The sequence below is a fragment of the Lathamus discolor genome, chromosome 12 (genome assembly GCF_037157495.1).
Source record: "Lathamus discolor isolate bLatDis1 chromosome 12, bLatDis1.hap1, whole genome shotgun sequence".
Taxonomy (NCBI): Eukaryota; Metazoa; Chordata; class Aves; order Psittaciformes; family Psittacidae; genus Lathamus; species Lathamus discolor.
In genome coordinates, this window is record NC_088895.1 from 12,847,237 (window position 1) to 12,866,767 (window position 19,531).

Here is a 19,531-nt window from a genome sequence, read left to right on the forward strand (position 1 = left end):
TGCAATTACTCAGTAACAGCTCAATTCTACAGCCCACAGTGCTGGGCAGGAGTTCAATGGCAGAGAAAAAGAATATTAACAAGAAGAATGGATCATTCAAGTTCGCTATTATTTGCACTAACCTGGCAATTTAAGGTATTTAAACCTGAATTATTATTAGACATGACAGCAGTAGAGTCTGGATCCACTACAAAAAAAAAACAAAAAAAAAAAACCAGCATGGGACCCAAGAGGGTTAAAAACCACAAAACAAGAATCCTGTCCATTTAGCATTCATATTCCTGTGCATACACTGTCTTATACTGACATATAAACTACATACATCCATCACTGACAACCTGTGCTAGGAATTGCCCCAAAACCTCAAACTAGAATTTGATGATTCAACAGGAAGACTTAAGGCAAACAGAGCAAGTAGGGCGGATGAAATAGTAAGCTTAACCTGTTCTACTTCAGAAACAGAATTTGGGACCTTATTACTATCAAACTGTGGCACTTAGGATACACTGCTTCTGTAAGTTGCACTAATAAGATACAGGAAAATTAAAAGAGTGATGCCTTCACTGCCATCAAAGAATTGACCCACCCAAAAAGGACATCCCAGGAGATCTCACACACATCCTTAAGAAAAGGCAAACAAGCGGTTAAAAAATGAGGCTGAGAGGGCTCTGACAGACATAGCTGGGGATAAACTGTAAATCTTTGCTTCCATTGCCACTCCCAAGAAAACACATCTCAGCCTGACCCTGCCAGCAAACACTGCCCTCACTTCACCTTAGTCTCCTTCATGCTTTCTTCAACTTGGCCCTATGTTTTGAGCTCTCTTTACACAGAAAGAGGAGTTAAATTCTTCATTAAAATGCAATTAAACCCCCTCTAAAGTATCCATCCACCTTCACTGCAGAACCATTATCTGGTGGGGCACTGCAAGGCAAACAACAAAATCCATGCAATTTTTTTCTGCACAAGGTTCTTATGGTAAACCAGAAATGCTTTCTATGCCAGGGCATCCCCTCCTGCCCTTGTTTTTACCTAATGGAACTTGAAAATATTATATTGTAAATGAAAAGAGATTGCAGCAAAATAACAGTAAACCAATTATTCAGCCTGGTGACACGTAATTCAAACCTAAAATCAGATCTGTTACAGTAATTGTAGATCTGGTGGATATACAAGTATCATTCTGTTATATTTGAAGGGTGCAAACATAGCCTTCAAGAATACAACAAGCAATGTACCACCAGCTTTCTGCAGCCTTTTCAAGCAAATGCTTGTGTTTCAAGGCAAAGCTTCCCTCTTTTCTTAGTGGGTGCATATCAATTCAGTCAATCAAAAGTGACCTGTGGTCTATTTGATGCAACTATAAAAGATACACGATTATTTAAACAAAGGTGTTTAAACTAACAAAATTAAATCCCTTTTATAAAAAAGTGAAATGATCCATCAGCAGAAGCACTTCTGATTCTGGATTTAGGAAGGGCAGCCAAGGTAACATGGCATATCACCAACAGAACACGTAATTCCTGGATGATCAGTGGCATTATGTGACTGCTTCTGTTGCTGCCTATCACCACTCACGGGAACAATCAAGTATTGAACTGTTAGTTTTCTAAAGATATGGCCAGGAATAGGGCAAAAGAACTGCATGGAAATCCCATGACTGGAGTTACTGAAGATATGGAAGATAAACTACAAATGTTAAATACTGAATGTTTGTCTGCAGAAGATGCTCGATGACAAGAAAGCTAGAGCATAAATTTACATTACTTTAATCAAAGAAACAGTAGGAAAGCTTCAAATATTAGCAGAAGTTATGATTTATCAAACAAGAGCAGGCACAGAGGCTGCAGGGGAACCTTACCAGAACACGGTCTCCAATTTTGAGCTCCCTTTCTCCTTTCTTTAGTGATCCAGCTTCAGAGAGATTCGATATTGATTCACTTGCAGTTTTTGAAAGATTGCTAATCTGAGAAGGAGTTGAGTGCTCCTTAGAAGCAAGTGGTGAAGTTTTCTGCGGAATTCCTGAAGGGGGAAGTGCAGCAGCGGCTGAAGACACCATGCTAGCAGCTGATGTGGAAGTTGGTGATGTAGCCCTAGAAGCATGAGCTGTCTGTGTACCATTGGCTTCATCTTCTGTCAACACTTTTCTTGTCAATTTTGATGGTCTTGTAAATATTCCCCTCAAGGGTTCACACTGGAAATAGCGCACTCCAGCCACAGAGCCGTCGTTCTTCCCAATGGGTTCATCTAGAACAATCCCTGCCCATTGTCCTGGAGCAAACTGTGTTTCACCAAGGAACTGAATAAAGCCAGGTTTATTTCCATTGACCCAAACACGCTCTCCAACTCTAAAATCATCCACAAACTCTTCATGTGCATCTGTCGTGGTTGTACTTGAGGTCTTTTCATTGGAAGCTGCTTTTTCTGCTGGAGCTGGAATCAAACACAATGAGAAAACAGAAATCAAATAATATTCCAGAGTGCATCATTACTTAGCTTGAATGTAACAAGCATTTGGAAAGCCATGATTTGTGTAAGGAACAGCTTCCAATTTTCTTACTGAAGAAAACACTGTAATATCTAGAATACAGTAATTCCTTGGTGTAAATAGCAAAATCAGTGTATACTTAGAGCTTTCAAGGTACTTCTTATTAGGTTGTGAATAAGGGAAGAGTTAAGGTATTTAAACATTCCTTACCAGCTGCAACAGACACAGGTGTTTTCAGCAATGTTCCCCCATGCTTGATGGTCTTTGAAGGAGCCTTAAGTCCACTTGGTTTTAACATACTCATCTTTCTGCAATACCAGTGTTAATCCTCTTTGTCTGTAACAACTATCTTTTTCCAAACATGGATAAAATATATTCTTCAAGTTTTTCCAAGTCTGGAATAAACCTGTATATAAAAATATTAGACATGAAACAAAAGTCAGTATTTTAACTCCTGCAGAAGAGATTTCTATATATACAAATAGCCTGTATATGAAATGCATGACAGAAGATGCTCTGCAGTAACAACCAGAGCATTTCCCAGGATAGCATTTCTAACTTCTCATCCTTTGAAGGCCACTTCCTATTAAAAGACACCAAGTTTGAACCTAAAACACTAAAATAACTCACTTCACTGAATATTGCTGTATTCATCTTAAACTGAAAGGCTATTTTAATAAAGAAAAACAAAGCCCTGAGCAGCATTACTGACATTACACATAGATATACCCACTCTGTGTATATCTGTTTCCATATACCACTGTTTTCAGTCACTTTTTCAAGTGTTGCTGTATCTCGCCAAAACCAACTTGAGACTAGAGAAATAAATGCAAAAGAAAGCAAGAGAAACAGGAATTTCTGGATAAAAATACAGTTTTAAAGAGAGATTGGCACTGAAAAACTAAAGCTGCTCAACAGAGTTAGATGCTGATAACTAAAAAGGAAACATCCACCTCAGCTGTATGTGATCTCTTAGATCACAAGATACACTGGCTCAGTCCCCAACACAGTGCCCCAACCACGCTCCTCTGGGAAGAGGAGGGACTCTTCCCTGCGTTGCTAGGATAGAGTCTGACTCTGACTTGGAAGCCAGCTATAAGCTTTTCAGGGAACTACATCATGAGAGGTTTGCCATGGAAGGCATCTTCCTTCCGATTACAACAACTTCAGAAAGGCTTTTTCATCTAGAATGAAAAATCTATGTGTTTTTTCCCTCAAATACTGTGAGGTCACTGCTCTGCCCCATCTTCAAAAGCATAAACTGTTCTGCATGAACATAGCTTGGCTATTTGCTAAGCTTTATAAGCTTTATGAGGCACTGACAGAACTGCTATGGCCACATTAAAAGACCAGCACACACTGAAACAAAAACCTGAAGGGGAAAAAGAGGAAAGCACAGACATGTAGCAATAGACTGTTTGCTCAGAACATGGCAAACAAAAGTTGCAAAGCAGGTCTCAGTCCTGCCAGTTCCTTGCATTTTCACAGCAATGGGCACGTGTGCAGGCAGAAAGCTGACCCATTTCAGTCTTCCCAAAACCAGTATTCCCAGGTGCATGTGCTGGGTATTTAAAGGTAAAACAAACACTCCTGAAGGAGAGACTGCTGTGCCACAGGAAGGAAGACTAAGGAGACAAGCCAACCATGCCTTTTACCTAACAGTGCAAGTTCTATCTCTCATGTATTATTAACAGCCAGCACATTAGTGTTCCTAAAAATCAATTCACTGTGAAAGGAAGGAAAGTATCAGGCACACTGCTTCGTGAACCTAAATACCAGAGTGAAAGGTTTTTTATGCTACCTTAAGATCTTCCATGCCAAGTTGAAGGCATCTTCTAAGAAGTCGGCAAAAACATTATACTTTCAAAAGCATTAATTACACCTTAGACGTATGGTGTGTGCCTGCAATTTAAGTTATGCTCCATGAAAACTAGCAAGTAGCATTGGGAAGACTTCTGAACCTTTTTTCTAGCATTGCCAGCAGTATGTTACCCACCCAGCTGCAGAGTGATGACTACTGGAGAGCAATATTTCTTCATTGTTTCTGCAAGATATACGGTAGTTTACTATTAATTCTTAAGTGGGAGTTAGCTCTCTAAAATCAAAGCAGAACAGGCATGAAATATGAGTGGGAGGCACAGTTATATACAAGAACAACCGGAGGACCACATAAGATGTCACTTTGGACACAGCAGGAACACTGGGGGGGTTTATTTTCCCCTCCTACTACATACCTGCCCTGCCTGCTAAATTTCAGCGCATCATATGTGCATCACTTTCCTCAACCCATCTAAATCCACGGAATAGAAAAACTGTACACAATAAAGAAGGATTTGGCACACATACAGAAATGCAGGAAGTATCGAGGTCAGTTCTTTTTAGTTCAGAGTCTTTGTCAGTAACGACCATCAAATTTATGTAAATTCAACCACTCTGAGCCAAAGCAAGTCCCCCTTAAGGAACCAGGAAGCTAGAAGCTGTCTTACAACATTCTGGCATTCTTTTCCATTTCCTATCTCTTTTTTTTTGCCCCTAAAGAACATTCCAGCACTCCACAGGTAATAACCATCTATATTGTGCAAGGCCAGGTACAGTAAAAGACAATAAACACTAAAGTACCCCCCCAAATTACACTTTTCCACTTTCAAATAGTTATTTATTAATAGATGTTTGACAAACCTCTGCTCAACAGAAAGCCAGAATGTTCCAATGCAGCATTTCTTGGCTCAGGGTGCTCATTCGTATTTTAATCTTGCTCTCCACAGTCATGGGGTATATATTTGCTGTGTCATTTGCTTTTCTGAACATACAGGCCTTCAACTAGGCCAGAAGTAACACAATCCTTCGTGCCCTGGTTTCAGAGTTACTGAAACTGAGGCTTAATTCCAAAAGCTGCTAAAATACTGTCAACACTTTTTGGTAAATTACTGCCTTACTGCAATAGTGAAAAATACAACTTTAGGTCTAAGAAAGAGGCAGGACCTTCACAGCAGCACTTCCTAACAGAATTCATCAAACACTGAAAGCATATGAATTTGCATCAAGTGATTTTGAGCATCATGCACTCCAGCATTTCCTAACAGGCTCCAGATGTCAGTTCCTTCATTTGAGTTCCTCTAAGAGCCAGCAGCTACTTGTCTCAATTTGTTCTATTTCTTGCCTTGAATCAGCCTCAGCCTTCCTGAAAAAGATTCTTTATAACCAATAGGCAATAACTGAAAGCTTCTCAAAAGATCCTATCAGGAACCTGAGGAAATGCCCAGAAAGAATCCCACAATACACCCTATTTAAGTGTTCGAAACCACAAGTTCTACCAGTACTGCAACTGAGCATAAAGTGAGAGATGTTAAACACAAGCTTTACCCTTATGCTATTACTGGCTAATATATCATTTCATATAATATTAAAACATGTTATTCCCAAATGAACTGCAATTTTTGTGTGTTGATTACTAAGGATTTTCAAATGCAGACATGAATCCCTGCATTGGCCCTTTTAGCTGATTAATAACATCCTTATTTACCTTTTACAGACCTGTAAGTAGTGCATGGATCAAAGCAATCCATAAGCAACAAGTTGAGAAGCACTGGTGTAAGGAAATAAACCCTACTAATCTGATAATAGGCATGAATTTTATTGGCAAGTTAAGAATAAAAATAAATAAATAAAATTGAACCACAAAATGTTGAATTGAAAAATAGAATGTTCTCAAAATGCCAAAAAAGGACTTTATCTAATAGGAAGAAAACAGCTGCCACTGGTTCTTTCAAAGTTGTATTTTCAACAAGTAGTACTCCAAAATGTACTAAAACATAATTAAATAAGAAAACGGGGGAAAGAGTGAAAGCCTCAGGTCACTCCACTTAGGAACCCTGTAGGCACGACAGGAATGTAAGAAGACCAGTAGTTCTTTAAGCTTAGTAGACATCTGACAAGTGTGCTGCCACTACCATCTCCTTCCTCAGCACAGGTAGTGCCATGATTAAACGTAAAACATTTCACCTGATAAAAGGTTTGAGACCATGACCTGACAATTGAAGAATCATTTACTACCAACACTGCTACCATGGAGCAGATGCAGTGTTTCCATGGAGAAAAGCAAGTTGTCTGTCCATTTGGTATGGAAACAAAGAGGACATTCTAGAAGAGAGCAGCAGCATGTTTGAACTGACTCAAAACAGACTGGATAATCTCCATCTTCTGCATGCAGACACATGCAGCCTGACTCTGTGCAACGTACTTTGAGGCTGGAACATCACTCTCATGATTTATTTGTATAATAAAGTGAAACAATTCTTCGATGATCATCTGCTATCAGTCATGCATGAGTTCTTCAAAACACTTCAATTTAATGAGATTAATATTAAACTTCATTAACACCATAAGAGACTAAATATTGTTGGAAAATGCCATTCAACAAATGCCATTCAACACCAACACATTTCTAAGCTCAAAAAAAGAGGTCCCTTCAATTTGTTAATTGTGTTAAGTGTACGTGTGCTTTGCAAAGTACACATAAAGACTAACAGATCCAGAGTAAGGATTCTAGAAGGGCTGCCCAGAAGAGACAACTCTGCTGAAAATCTCACAGGGATCTATAACCAGAGAAGATCCTACACAATCCCCGTGGCACTCAACTAGCAGGCACCTAGAAAACAAATCCTGACCATGCCATGAAGAAAATGCAACATGCACAAAATAAATGTATTTCAAGGCCCACCGCAATGCAGTAACTTCACTTTCCTGAGAGAAAAGCAAACTCACCACATGAAGCACTACGTCTGAAATAGCAGCCCGAGCAGCATTTCTTAAATAGTTATTTCATACTCTTGATGTTCATACCACTATGGCCAAGCTTTCAGCAGCTCATGAATCATGCCTCAAATATCCCAACAATGGTTTAAATAAAGTAACTTGGAATTTTGAACCTGGAAAGACAACTTCTCTGGTCCAGGAGTTCCTCCAAGAGCTCAGACCCCCCACAGTTACAAACACAACTCCTAAACTTACTGCTATCTTAAAGCATATAAGCACCTTCCGTATGATTCAGATCCAATTCTTATTACAGCTAAATACAGCTCTGTATTTGCAGCCTCCTGGGCTGGTATTATATTTCTGTAAAAAGTAATTACATGTATTAAAAAAAAAAAATGCTTTTAGTTGAATTTAGAGACTTTTGAAAGTCATGCACAATTCAAAAACACAACCACATTTCAAGCTTCGAGCTAAAGAAATGCCTTTACACTGCACTGCTGTTTGCTTCTTGCTGTCTCTTTAAGGATATTCCTCTCTGTGTAAGAATGTGCCAGACCACAGAGATCTTCTGGAAGGTTCAGACAGGGATGAGATTAATTCATTCACAGCAGGGCCACAAATTGGGACATACCAACACCCTTAGTGAAACAATTACACAAGCATAGTCCTCTACTACTACATGTTATGCAGCCAGATTTCCCATGTTTAGGAAAACGGCAATGTCAGCACACCCAGTGTGAGAGATGAGCAATGGAACAATGGTCTTCCTCATCATGGTGCCTCCTCTGCTTTATTCTGAGATATTTCATGTTGGGTGATCAAAAAAATTGAATCACCATTTTGCACTGGATTACATTTATGATGAAATGATTCCACAGCAGACAGTATCCACTGTAAATGTCACACTAAGCTTCAAAGTCAGTTCTGTAACAATTACAAGTAGTTAAACTATTACTAAAAGATGGATTTCCAAACCTTTCATGCTTAACTTCACAGACTTCTCTTACAGTTGTAGAGCCTCAGAATGATCTGTGTCAGAAGAGACCCAAAAGCTCATCCAGTTCCAACCCCCTGTCACAGGCAGGGACCCCTTCCACAGGAGCAGCTTGCTCCAAGCCCCTGTGTCCAACCTGGCCTTGAACACTGTCACGGCTGGGGCAGCCACAGCTTCTCTGGGCACCCTGTGCCAGCACCTCAGCACCCTCACAGGGAAGAACTTCTTCCTAATGTCTCATCTACATCATTATCATTAGAAAAGACACTAAAATAATGTGCATTATTTAATTCAATGTTTATCATGCTAAGTGTTATCATATTTATTTGGCTTACTGGATGCCCTGCTACATCAAAACATATGGGCTGGTATGTGCCTATCTAAGCAGGGGTTTGTAGCTCACTTTTAAAGGTAGAAAAAATTTGCATTTAAAACTCAGCTGATCAGGTAGGAAAAACATAATAAAAGGAACCCAGAGCTTTCTCTCAGATCTGCTGTTTGCAGATTCTGGTATAGAAAATAAAAATTCAATAAGAAAACAAGCAAGAACATCTCCTAGTTTATACAGGATCATTCTTATGACATTCTGCAGCTCATTCCAGCTCAATCAGGTACACCCTTCACAAGGGCAAACACTCATCCCATATGAACCATAAAGCCTCAGTTTCTTATACCATGTTCTTAACATAAATACGTATTTTATAAGGGACAGACTCTTCCAGAGAGCATCTCTGTTTATTTTAACCAGGCATAACTCTTACATTAACAGAATGAAAGCAATTCCTTTCCTTTCTGAAGCGCCTTCAAAGTCACTACCAGGATTATTCCAGGAAATAAGTGTTGCAAGCAGGATTTATTACGCTTCTAGTCTAACTTGGAATACTTTTACAATGCTTTTGCTATCATAAAAATACAAACCCAAAAGCTTGTAGTAGGTTGGGAAGTATGCCCACTGCTATGACACAGCTCTTTTTGACAGTGTAATTTGGTTTGATGAACAAAACTTGAAATGAAGAGTGGCCAACAAATCACTCGAACTGAAACATACCTATACAATCACTAGCAGAGGTCCTGAAAAAAAATCTTTCAACTCTATTTCAAAGGGCATTTATTTAGATAAACTAAGTCTGAAGCAACTCGTATGTTACCCAGAGGATATCCAAAACAGCCCCAACACTGTAACACAAACACTATGCCTTGTCATCACTCTTCCCACTATCATGCAACCATCACACCACAGTATAAGGACATCCCCATAAATAGCTACTGGTTTTCTATAACTTCAAAGGGTGAATCTCTGTCTCCTTAAGAACCTAGAAGACATGCCTACTTTCTTGTACATTTAGAGGGACTAGGGAAGAACAAAATTTGTTGCTTGGGAATTAATCCAAATGCCCCGCAATGCTGTCCCTCATCAAGGAGGTGGCTAATCTTGAGCTCAACCAGCAGCTTTAGATTTGTTTCTTAACTGAGACAGAGGATAGATGCTGTATTTCTGCATCATGCAGATGGCTTAAAGAGTTTTCTGTGCAAGTCCACAGACCCATAGTGTGTTCAGAACAAAAACTTGTAAATTATCTTTCAGCATCTTTTATGGCAGCCAGCCCTGCATACAAATCAGTATTTACCCTTTGATTTTGAACCTGCTGGGTAATTTCAACTAAATAAAAAGTAGAAGACTTCTAAAAAAGCCCTAGATTACATTATTCGGACAAGTTTCACAGAAGTAGGAGGCAGACTTGTGTTCCAATAGTCTTGAGTTTCTCCCTGTGACTTCAGATCAGACTACCTAACTTCTGAAGCAGAATGGAAAACCAAAGTTATTGCCATCAGTACATTGGCAGCAGGTTATATAAAATCTGAATGTAATACAGGGAGGAAGGCAACCACTGTAAGACACAAATCCACTGAAAATTAGAGGGGTTTAGTGACATTTCTAAGTTGGTAAATCAAACAGATCATGGTTATCTACCTTAGGAAGTGCAGAATATTCACTGCAAACTGGACAAACATAATTCTCTCTGCACATACTTGGGAAAGGAAAAAGGCAGGGAAAATTCCTGTAAGTAAGGAACTGTACTAAGATCAAGATGAATCAGATCAAATATAGTAAGAGGCTTAGGACCTCAAACCATCAGTCAGATATTACAGCAATGCTATGAGGAAGGTAATTCATTAAAGCTACTGCTCTACTTACGGATTTTAATTCTGCATCAAGGACATTTTAAGTCACCTCATCTTGTCATTCCAGAACTTGCTATGCTCATTCAGATTCTTAAATGCCTCAAGATCGTCAGTAAAAAAAAAAAACCACTGACACACAAAGACTGCTGAATATGAAGCACAAATAAAAGAGGGTGTCTGTAACAGTAAAAACCTATTTTGGGCTAGCAATTTGTGAGTAATTTCTTCCTCAATCTACATTGCTATTTCTAAACACAGTCTGTTCCAGTTTTCTAAAAGATTCCCATCTTCAATTAATAAGAAAGAGCTGGAAACTGTTAAAGAGCTTGAAGAAAAGAGAAATCCCAGAAAATATGATGCAAACCCTAACGCTTCAATCTGCCGCTGTACACATGCATTATAGAAATGTCACTGCTATAGTCTATTAAAAGATCAGAAAGCACATGATCCTCCTAAGCACACATAATTCTCTACAGAATGAGTCAAGGACTGAGAAGTAAATCAAAGTTTGCACCTGAGAAAGTAAATGGTTCTGGTAAGCCCGCTATCAATAGTTACTACTTTTCCTATGTATTTCTAAGGGAATTCCGTGCCTTTCCCAAAAGCCCTCCATTTTGATAACAAGAAGAGTAATTTGTTTAACTGTCTGCACTGACTTCTGATACCAGCACACTTCAACCATCTCAGAAAGTGCATTCAGTCCACAATAAGAATGATTCTGGAATAGTAGAGCATCAAGCTTAAGTTATTTGGGATTTAAAGTTTAAATGAAAGTTTCAGAAACAAAATGCCACCTCAAACCCAAATGCATACAAGCAAAGACACAAGGCTTCTCCCTAATACAATTGCGACTGGGGCAGCTGAAACAAAGATGCTGCTTTTTATAGAAAGAACTGAATTTTGATAGACTTGGGTGAAATTGTAACTGTTTCACACTCTGAAAACATCAAGTCAGCATTATTCCCTTTTTAGCTCTCCATGTTCTTAGCCTTTTAAATTAGCACCATGACTGCTATACGGCTGGCATATAAGAAAGTAGAAGTACAAATACAGAACTTAGATAAATATTACTGTGATTGAATGGATGCTGCTGCCAAGCAGAGAAGCAGAATGACAGTGTCAGATAAGTGAACTCTATCAAATACTGAGTTTCTCTCTGCCTTGCAATTTCCCCTCAAAATAAGCTAGAAATATTGTCAGTAAGATGACAAAGACTGGGAAAACTGAAGAGCTTTTAATGGTGTTTCTCCTTGAAACAGCAAAGCGAAGACGTCTTATAAATTAAAAGAGTTCATGGTATTACTCCCTCAAGAGCCTTTGAGGTTTTACAAACAATTAATGAGACATTCCAGGTGGAAAACAGCCAGGTGTTAAGGTAGGAACCTGTACAGTCTGTTCTTAGATACAGCTTCTAAATCCTTTCCAGCCTTTCAGAAGCCAGGAGCTAGATACCAGAGTTGTGGGTAATTTCTAGGGGTCAGTTGTACCCCTGTGAGTGCAAAACCACTCTGCAAAATTAAATGCCTGTAGAGAACACACACCTGGATGAGCACAAACATATCAGTAGATGTTTGAAATCACCAGGGACTGTGCTGCTGGCAGAGCTGGCTTCAGTTCCGCAGGTCAAGAACGAAATGGTTGCTCCAGCAGAAACTGGCATCTGGCTGAGGCAGCTGAGATTACAGCTAATGCAGTATGTAATTGCCTTTCATGAAATAACCAAACACCATCCATCCGAAGCATTTCTAAACAGGCCGCTCCAATAAGGACTCCAGTGCGTTACTTTTTATACGTGCCAGCAGAGCCAGTAGTCCCTAAGGAATGCCAAAAGATTCAACAAGAGCTGCATTCATTCGTGGTCATCATGTTCAAACATTAGAAAACTCACACTCAACATACACAGCTAACATTTGACCTGAACATTTTAAAGAGTGAAAGAAAAGCTGTTTTGAAAGATCGCATTGGCAAGAGAGATCCTTCTATTTCTTTTGAAGGAAGATTTGTGCTGAAATATTCTCAGTCACTCCCAAGAAAAACTTTAACAGGGCTAAAAGGATAAAGGGAGGAATGCTGAAGGAATTAGCCAATCTGCCCAAGCTAAGTAAATAAAGGCTGTCCTGGATATTCACATTCAGAAGACAGTAAACAGATACGGCCCATAGATCAGGCAGAGTATCTACAGCAGCTCTACAAAGTCAGAGCAATCAAAGCACTGCTTCTTCCTGCAGTATAATCCCACGAGGAAAGAGGTGGTTTATTTCCTACAGGATACCTCTGTGATGAGGATATAAGACAGCTGTTTTTCTGCCCTCTTCCTCTTGAAAAGAAACCATGCAAATTATGTAAAACTAATCTTTTTGCCAAACAGAAATCTCCCTCTTGATCCCTAAGGATATGGACATTTGAGGTCACATTTCCAAGCCTTCCTGCTTCAGCCAACACATCCCTCTCCCTTCACTACACAGAAAACTTTAGTGTACTTCAGCACATGTAAGGAGCAGACAGAAAGAGAATCCTGAAATCTCACACTTTTAAAGCAAGAACTAATAACCCTGTGCACTTGTTTCAGTCATTCTACATTCAGTATGTAAAAGAAGAAGTTTAGTACCTGAACAGTTATAACAGACTAAGACAGATCGTGGCTGAAGGGTGGTTATTTACTACTTTTCCTTCGCAGGATCGAGTCTGCTATCTTGTTACATGTTGTAGCAGGTGCACACAGACACACACTTAAGGAAAATCTCTCTCTGGCACTGTTAGTTCCAGAATTACAGGTATATTTCTGTTCTTTCAATAAAACTCTTCCCAAAGCAGCAGGCAGAAAGGCACTTCCTCTTTTGCGCCTCTTTTCTTCCTTCTTCCTACAGGTTAATACAGATATCACATGTTTTCAGATCCCTCTGCTGAAAGGCCTCAGAGCAACCTGTGAACTTCCGTAAAACCCTTCCCATCCAGCACACTGGGTGAGTGAGTGATGGGGTGGGGAGGAAAGAGCCTTCATTTCACGGTCATACATTTAATCATGAACACAGTCACAGACTGGATTTCCGTCCCCGTGCTGTTTTGGGACAGATTTTTGTGCTGCTGGCTTCTGTTTGTTTTCGTTTTCTAAAATTATTTAAAACACACAAAGATGCTCTAACGAAAGGGAAAACTCCTGGTTTTAATGCAGCAAGAGCCGCATTAACATCTGAGTAACAGCAACAATTACCTTGTGCCCCATGACAGCTGAGGCACTCAGCAGAGAACACTGAACCGCCTCAGGTAGCACCAGGGATATAGCGGGAAGCAGCAGGGGCCCCACAGCACAGCCTTCGCCTGGGGGTCCCACAGGTTTAACCTGGCAGTGAGCTCTGGCCGAGCCCCCCGGCAATACAGGAGGAGCTCACTTGCAAGTCAGTAGCTTTAAGAACAACGCAAGCGTAAGGAGCAGACATAAACCAAACAGAGAGAAAGCCAAGGTAAATTATAAGCCAAACGTTAATCAGTAAAACACCAGCATGCAAGCGTGGGACGCCGAGAACTGCAGGTCAGCGTTTACACCATGCTCAGACCCCTTCCCCACAGCAGTAACCCGGCACAGCGCTGCATCCACGAGCGCGACTCGAGCAGAGCCTGCACTCACCGCGCTCATGTCCCTGCCTGCTCCTCAGGAACCGCGCACACCCAAGGGCTGGGCACGATGGGAGAAAAGGGGAGCCCCGAAAACACCGGGTCCCCCCGCACCCTGCCCGCCCCGCTCTACCTCACCAGCCCCCGAGTGCACAGGGCTCAGCCACCTCAGCGGCAGCCAGCCCCGTCCAACCGGGGCCACGGCGGCGGCAGCCATAGGGGAGCGGAGCGAGCCCGAGCACGGGGCTCGGGAACCAGCCGAACCGGCTGCTGTCACGGCGGCCGCGGCGGGGAAGCGCGGGCACGTGTGGCGGCGGCCAGCAGCCCGCCGGGCCCCACCCAGCCCAGCATCGCCTCACACGGGTCCCCCCGGCGCAAGCCGCCGCCGGCCCCTCGCAGCCCGCCCAGCGCCTCACGGCCGCCCCCGCGCCGCCTCGCTTCCTCAGCGCGGCCCGAGCGCGGGCACGGCGCGGCGCCCGGACGGGAAGCGGAGGCCCCACGGCGGGAGGCGGCCGGCGGCTCCCCCGGCCCTCAGGCGCCGGCGGTGCAAGCCCGGTGCCGCCGCTGCCCCGTCCCGTCCCCCCCACAACTCCTTCCCCCGCGCGGGCCCCACCGGCGGCCTCACCGCTGCCCCTCAGCTCCGCGGCACCGCCGGGCGCAGCTCCGGCCGCTGCCGCCTCCCCCTCTGCAGCGGCGCCTCCCGGCTCCGCGGGGCGGGGCGGGGCGGGCACACAACGTCTGCGCCCGGCCGGGCCCGCGGCGCCGCGGGGCGGGGACTGCAGCAGCAGGGGCCGCGCCCCGCCCGCCCCGCGCCCGCTCTCACCGGTCCCCCGCAGCTCCCCCGCTTTGTTCGCCCCGGGGGCAAGGAGCGGGTCTCCTCGGTGCAACCGTGCCGAGGAGGAGGGCGGGCCCCGGGAGCCGCCCAGCACGGCAGCCCCACAGGACGTGGCTCGCTGCGGAGGGTCGGCTCGGTACCCGCACGGGGAGGGGGGGGACCGAGCACCGGTAGCGCCGACCCCCGGGAGATGCGCCGCAGTAGCAGGCGGGCGTGAACGGGAGGGGTTGGGAGGAGAGGGGATGTGAAGCACACGGCTCTCAGTAGGTGAATAACTTCACTGGCTGCTGCTTTTCTCCATTTTCCTTTTGTGCTAACGCCCAGGAATTGATCATTCCTTCCTTTTCCCTACTGAATATTTTAATTTCCAGCGTGTCTGTGAATCGATACACTGGAGCCTGGCACTACCCCACTGCTAAAGTTTAAATAGCTGCAGTGGTCACACCAACACCATCATCAACAGCTTAACACCTATTTTCAAGGGTGAATCAACCAGCTTTGCTTCACTTTATCTCTTTAAACAGGCAACAGCTAGCTGGCCCCTGACTGCTGAATCCATCACAAAGCAAACCCCAGTTTGCAGTCTCACAGATCATTTCATTTCTGCATGATGCCATTCAAACAAAAGGGTGATGAGAAAGCAGTTCCAGGGCTGGAGCCTGACTGCAATTTGTTTCATTTTGGCTCCATTCTCTGGCACTACTCCAGCATGGTAAAGCACAAAATGGTGTGACGCAGTCCCTCAAATAATAGGTTTCAACTAGATCAGCATTTAGCAATGTTTGTTAGGATTCCTATTCCTAAATGTTAAATAGATTCTCTCACTGTGAGCAGTAGATGAGGAATCAGATACTGGAATCCATGGACAGTCAGCTCCTGTCTCCCTGCAAAATTTGATAGAAGTTTTGCTGAGTGAGGACTTGAGGATTTAAATATTAGATTGTGTTTATAAGTGCAGAGCCAGCAACTGACTGCTTGAACCAAAACACTGACCATGCAGGCCCAACGGAAGTAATCCTTCCCTTACACAAAAACTAGGGAGTCAGACTTAACTTTACAGAACACCTGCCCAAAATACCTGCTGGTTTGGAAATTGCACTTGAGAGCCTTTGTGCTTGGTTCTGGGAGTGTAGGTTTGAACTTGCTACACTGATGTGATGCCAATACCAAATGCGGTTTTCTCTCAGTGTATCATTTTACTTCATTAATTTCATCTTTTTGTCTCAGTTCCCTTGTTACCACATAGGTACAATAGTAACAAGTTCAATGCACATTGAACGTCTTGCCAAGCTCAATGCACATTGAACTGCAACTACATTTGCATCCAATTTGTAGCAATCGTTATGATAAAAGACGTTTGCACTATAAATCACAGAACTATAAAGGGCGAAATATGATTGAAAGAAAACTGTCTGATTCCAGTCCTAGTGCCTCTCTGCTCTGAACTGCAGGATCCCATCAGTCAACATATAATATACAGACATTTTCATAACTCTACCTAAACAGGAACTGCTGGATGCTCCAAGGACATGCAGGATGCCGACATAACTACTGGCATCCTGGCCACAAGTATAAGGCCCACTTCAGAGTTAAAAGTGTTCTCTTGCATAATGTGGGAACATCAGCTGAAATTGTTTCTGCCCTCCCTTGGACTTGTGAAGGGTCCAAAAGTATCAAAGCTTCTCTTCAAGAACAGCATCTAAAGATACCCTGACTTAAGAGATCTATTTTTATATTCAATGGGCCATACCCACATAAAAAAGAAAATTCTGAGTGTAGGATTTTTTCTTCATCTAAATGAGCTCTTCAATATGAACACCTGCTTCAAAACAAAGCAACTAAATGCTTTGGGGTTTTTTTTGTAATCACAGAAGTGCTGCTTCAAAAATCCCAGCACAGAAACTTGCACTATTACTTTCTGTAGTTGTTTCTGGTAGTTACTTTCACAGCTTAGTGGGCTGAAAGGCTGCAAGAAGTCTTCCCATTCTTAACTACTTACTGTTTTCATTCCCTAGTGGCTATGCTACCCAGCAGCTGCACAAAAAAAGCTGCTTTTTCTCCATGTTCTTTGGAGACTTTCAACCGATTTTACATATTTGTTCTACCCAACATGGGTGAACCGAGAGAACAGTACTTAAACTGTCAGTATTTAAAGAATCCTTTCTGCATGCTTGTTTAAACAAGGTACTTAACAATAATGTTCATCTTGATTGTTTCATTTCAAAGATAACTGAGAAGCTACATCATTCCAGCACTGATGCAAATACCAGCAAAAGCTGAGTTCTCACCTACAGGGAAGCAAAGCAGCAGGTGTTTTGTTTCTATTGAGATTCAAAAGGGTAAATACATTTTTATACACTCATTAGGTGACAGCTAAACATAGGCTGTAAAAACTCTTATGTCAAATCTTCATTGCCTGTAGTTAACTGAAGTTTAGGAAGCGTCCAATTGTCACATAGTATTTACCATGTTATTAAATCCATCCTGTTTGTAAGCTTCCCCGAGGATTGAGACCAGTTCCTACCTCTGACTCATCCCCTCCTACCCCCTAAAATGTAAGTATGACTCTACGACATATTCTTAGGAACAGCATCACTCTTCAACAGCATCTACTTACCAGAGGCAATACGCTGTATTACAGCGTGAAGGTACTACAGAGTTCCATGGCAACTACCATTTGCAACACTTTAATTATATTTGAGCTTTTCACTCCTCTTCATTTTTCTTTCTCCTTTTTTTTTTTTTTTTACCCGAGCTATCCTGCCTTACTTTTAGCAGTAAAAACAATTCTTCTCAGCAGCTAAATGTCTTTCAGGTATCTTCTAGAATCTGTGCTGTTTCTCTTTCCGTGACATTTTAAGCACTGTGAATTAGGTTATAAAAAACATAAGTTAGAAATTCAAATCTTTTTTAAGAGATACCTGACTGCCACTGAGCATTCCGCAGATCAGGTGTTTTAGATGTGCACAAGCATCTGTTCTCAAATGCTATAAAACAAACAGAAGTACCATGCCAACAGGAATCTGTGGGAAAATGTGAGTGATGCCTGTTCACACTATACCCACCTCATTACAGATTTTTATTACTCATTCATTTTAGTAAGCTCTAATCTAGGTTATTATGCCACACCCATCACCATGGGAATGGGACTTAAAAGGACCAAGAAATACTTTGCTATTCAGCTTTTTCTCACACCTTGTCCAGTGATCTGTGGAGCTGCAATACCCAAAACCCATCTGAGTAGTTACATCTGACAAAAAGTCAATTACAAGCATGTCCACATGTGTGTGGACCCAAACACAGTGCATTCCTGCCCCAAGCCCCTCAAATTTGCTTTAGATACCAGAAGACATCATCTTCCAAAAATGGAAAACATATCCCCAAGTAGTTTGTGTGCAGCAAATCCAGAAGTGGCCAAAGTGGTAAGTGCTGAACAATTTAAAATTCAAAGCCTTATACAATTAAAGATTTAACATATTTAAACTAGAATTTACCATTATATTAAAAACCTGTGTTGCTGAAACGATTCCACTTTACCCTTCCTCTAATACCTTCTGTATAAATCTTGGAAGCAATAAAATTAACAGCCACTTTAATGGCAATTTGAATTTGTACAAACATTGAAGGCTTATCTACCCTGACCAGTTAGGTGGAAGGGTGATTTATTATTAGAGTATTGTGAACACACAGAGCACTAAAGGGTACTAAGCATATATAAAGATGACTTTAATCTTGTGGCTTCTGTAAGCAAGGCAGAAGTTTAGGCTGCATGTCCTACTAAAGAAGCATTTCACAAGAGCTATTAAAAAAGATCTTCTAAGGAGTGGAGAGAGAACTGCACGTTTAAAATATGAGCACCTCAACACACCCAAAAGGTGTGTACACTTGGAATCATTACCTCATGCCCTGCATCACATTATCATTCACATGCGAATGATGAAGCACACAGCACATAATGGTTTGTGTAAAGTGTCATTACTAACTTTTAAGTTAATGGGAAGAGGAAGAGACATGAACAAAGTACAAGATCTCGATATGCTTCCCAATAGGGATTTCTTTGTGAAGTGTGTATAAGCTGGAAGAAACATACTATTTTGTTATCCATCCCTGTTAAACTATTTCTCCTATAAAATACATATACATATTTTAAAAAAGCCTTTAATTTTAGCACATAAGATGAACATTTACCTTGACCACTTTGCTTTCCAAATGCAGCCACATAAACTGAACTGGTAGATGCTGCAAAAAGGTTTTTCAACCTCTTGGGAAGACAAGCTGTTCATATATAAAGACTCTGGTTTTCCCTTCCTGTAAAGTTTAGAGGGGAAAAAAGGAAGTAAATATAAAGGCTTTAACTAAAAAAGGCTGGAGTTCTTGTAAGCATTCAAATGCAGAGTGTACTTATATAAGGATCTTTAGGAAATATGTATTATCTGCAAAGCTGAGCATTTTAAAAAAGTTCAGGCTCTGAAGTTATCTTACCAAAACCACCTCTGAACATCATCCCTTCAGAAGTCTTTCCTTATATATCTGCATAGCAAACTGAAGTATTTTCATCTCACTTAGCTACAGAGACTTTTTTTCCTGCTTTATCCAAGGACAAATGCTTCATCAGCTACAACGGATAGTGTTAAGCCAAGCCAGTACTCCCTCTGTTGGCAAT

At 41.8% G+C, this 19,531-nt stretch overlaps 1 protein-coding gene across 10 annotated transcripts in view; it reads right to left on the minus strand.

Annotated features, from left to right (window-relative positions):
- CLIP1 (CAP-Gly domain containing linker protein 1) overlaps positions 1–14,744 on the minus strand; it is a 68,360-nt gene extending 53,616 nt beyond the window's left edge. For 7 of the 10 annotated variants that reach the window (XM_065692556.1, XM_065692553.1, XM_065692555.1 and 4 more), the window contains exons 1-3: positions 14,659–14,744; positions 2,699–2,894; positions 1,862–2,433 (exon numbers count right to left, since the gene is read on the minus strand). In XM_065692556.1, coding sequence (XP_065548628.1) covers positions 1,862–2,433; positions 2,699–2,792 — 666 coding nt within the window. In that variant the 5' untranslated portion in view covers positions 2,793–2,894; positions 14,659–14,744. Of the gene's footprint in view, positions 1–1,861; positions 2,434–2,698; positions 2,895–3,221; positions 3,242–14,046; positions 14,067–14,646 lie in introns of those variants that run through there. The other 3 variants (XM_065692548.1, XM_065692550.1, XM_065692549.1) reach the window with 3 other exon arrangements.
- Between the last annotated feature and the right edge of the window lie 4,787 nt (positions 14,745–19,531).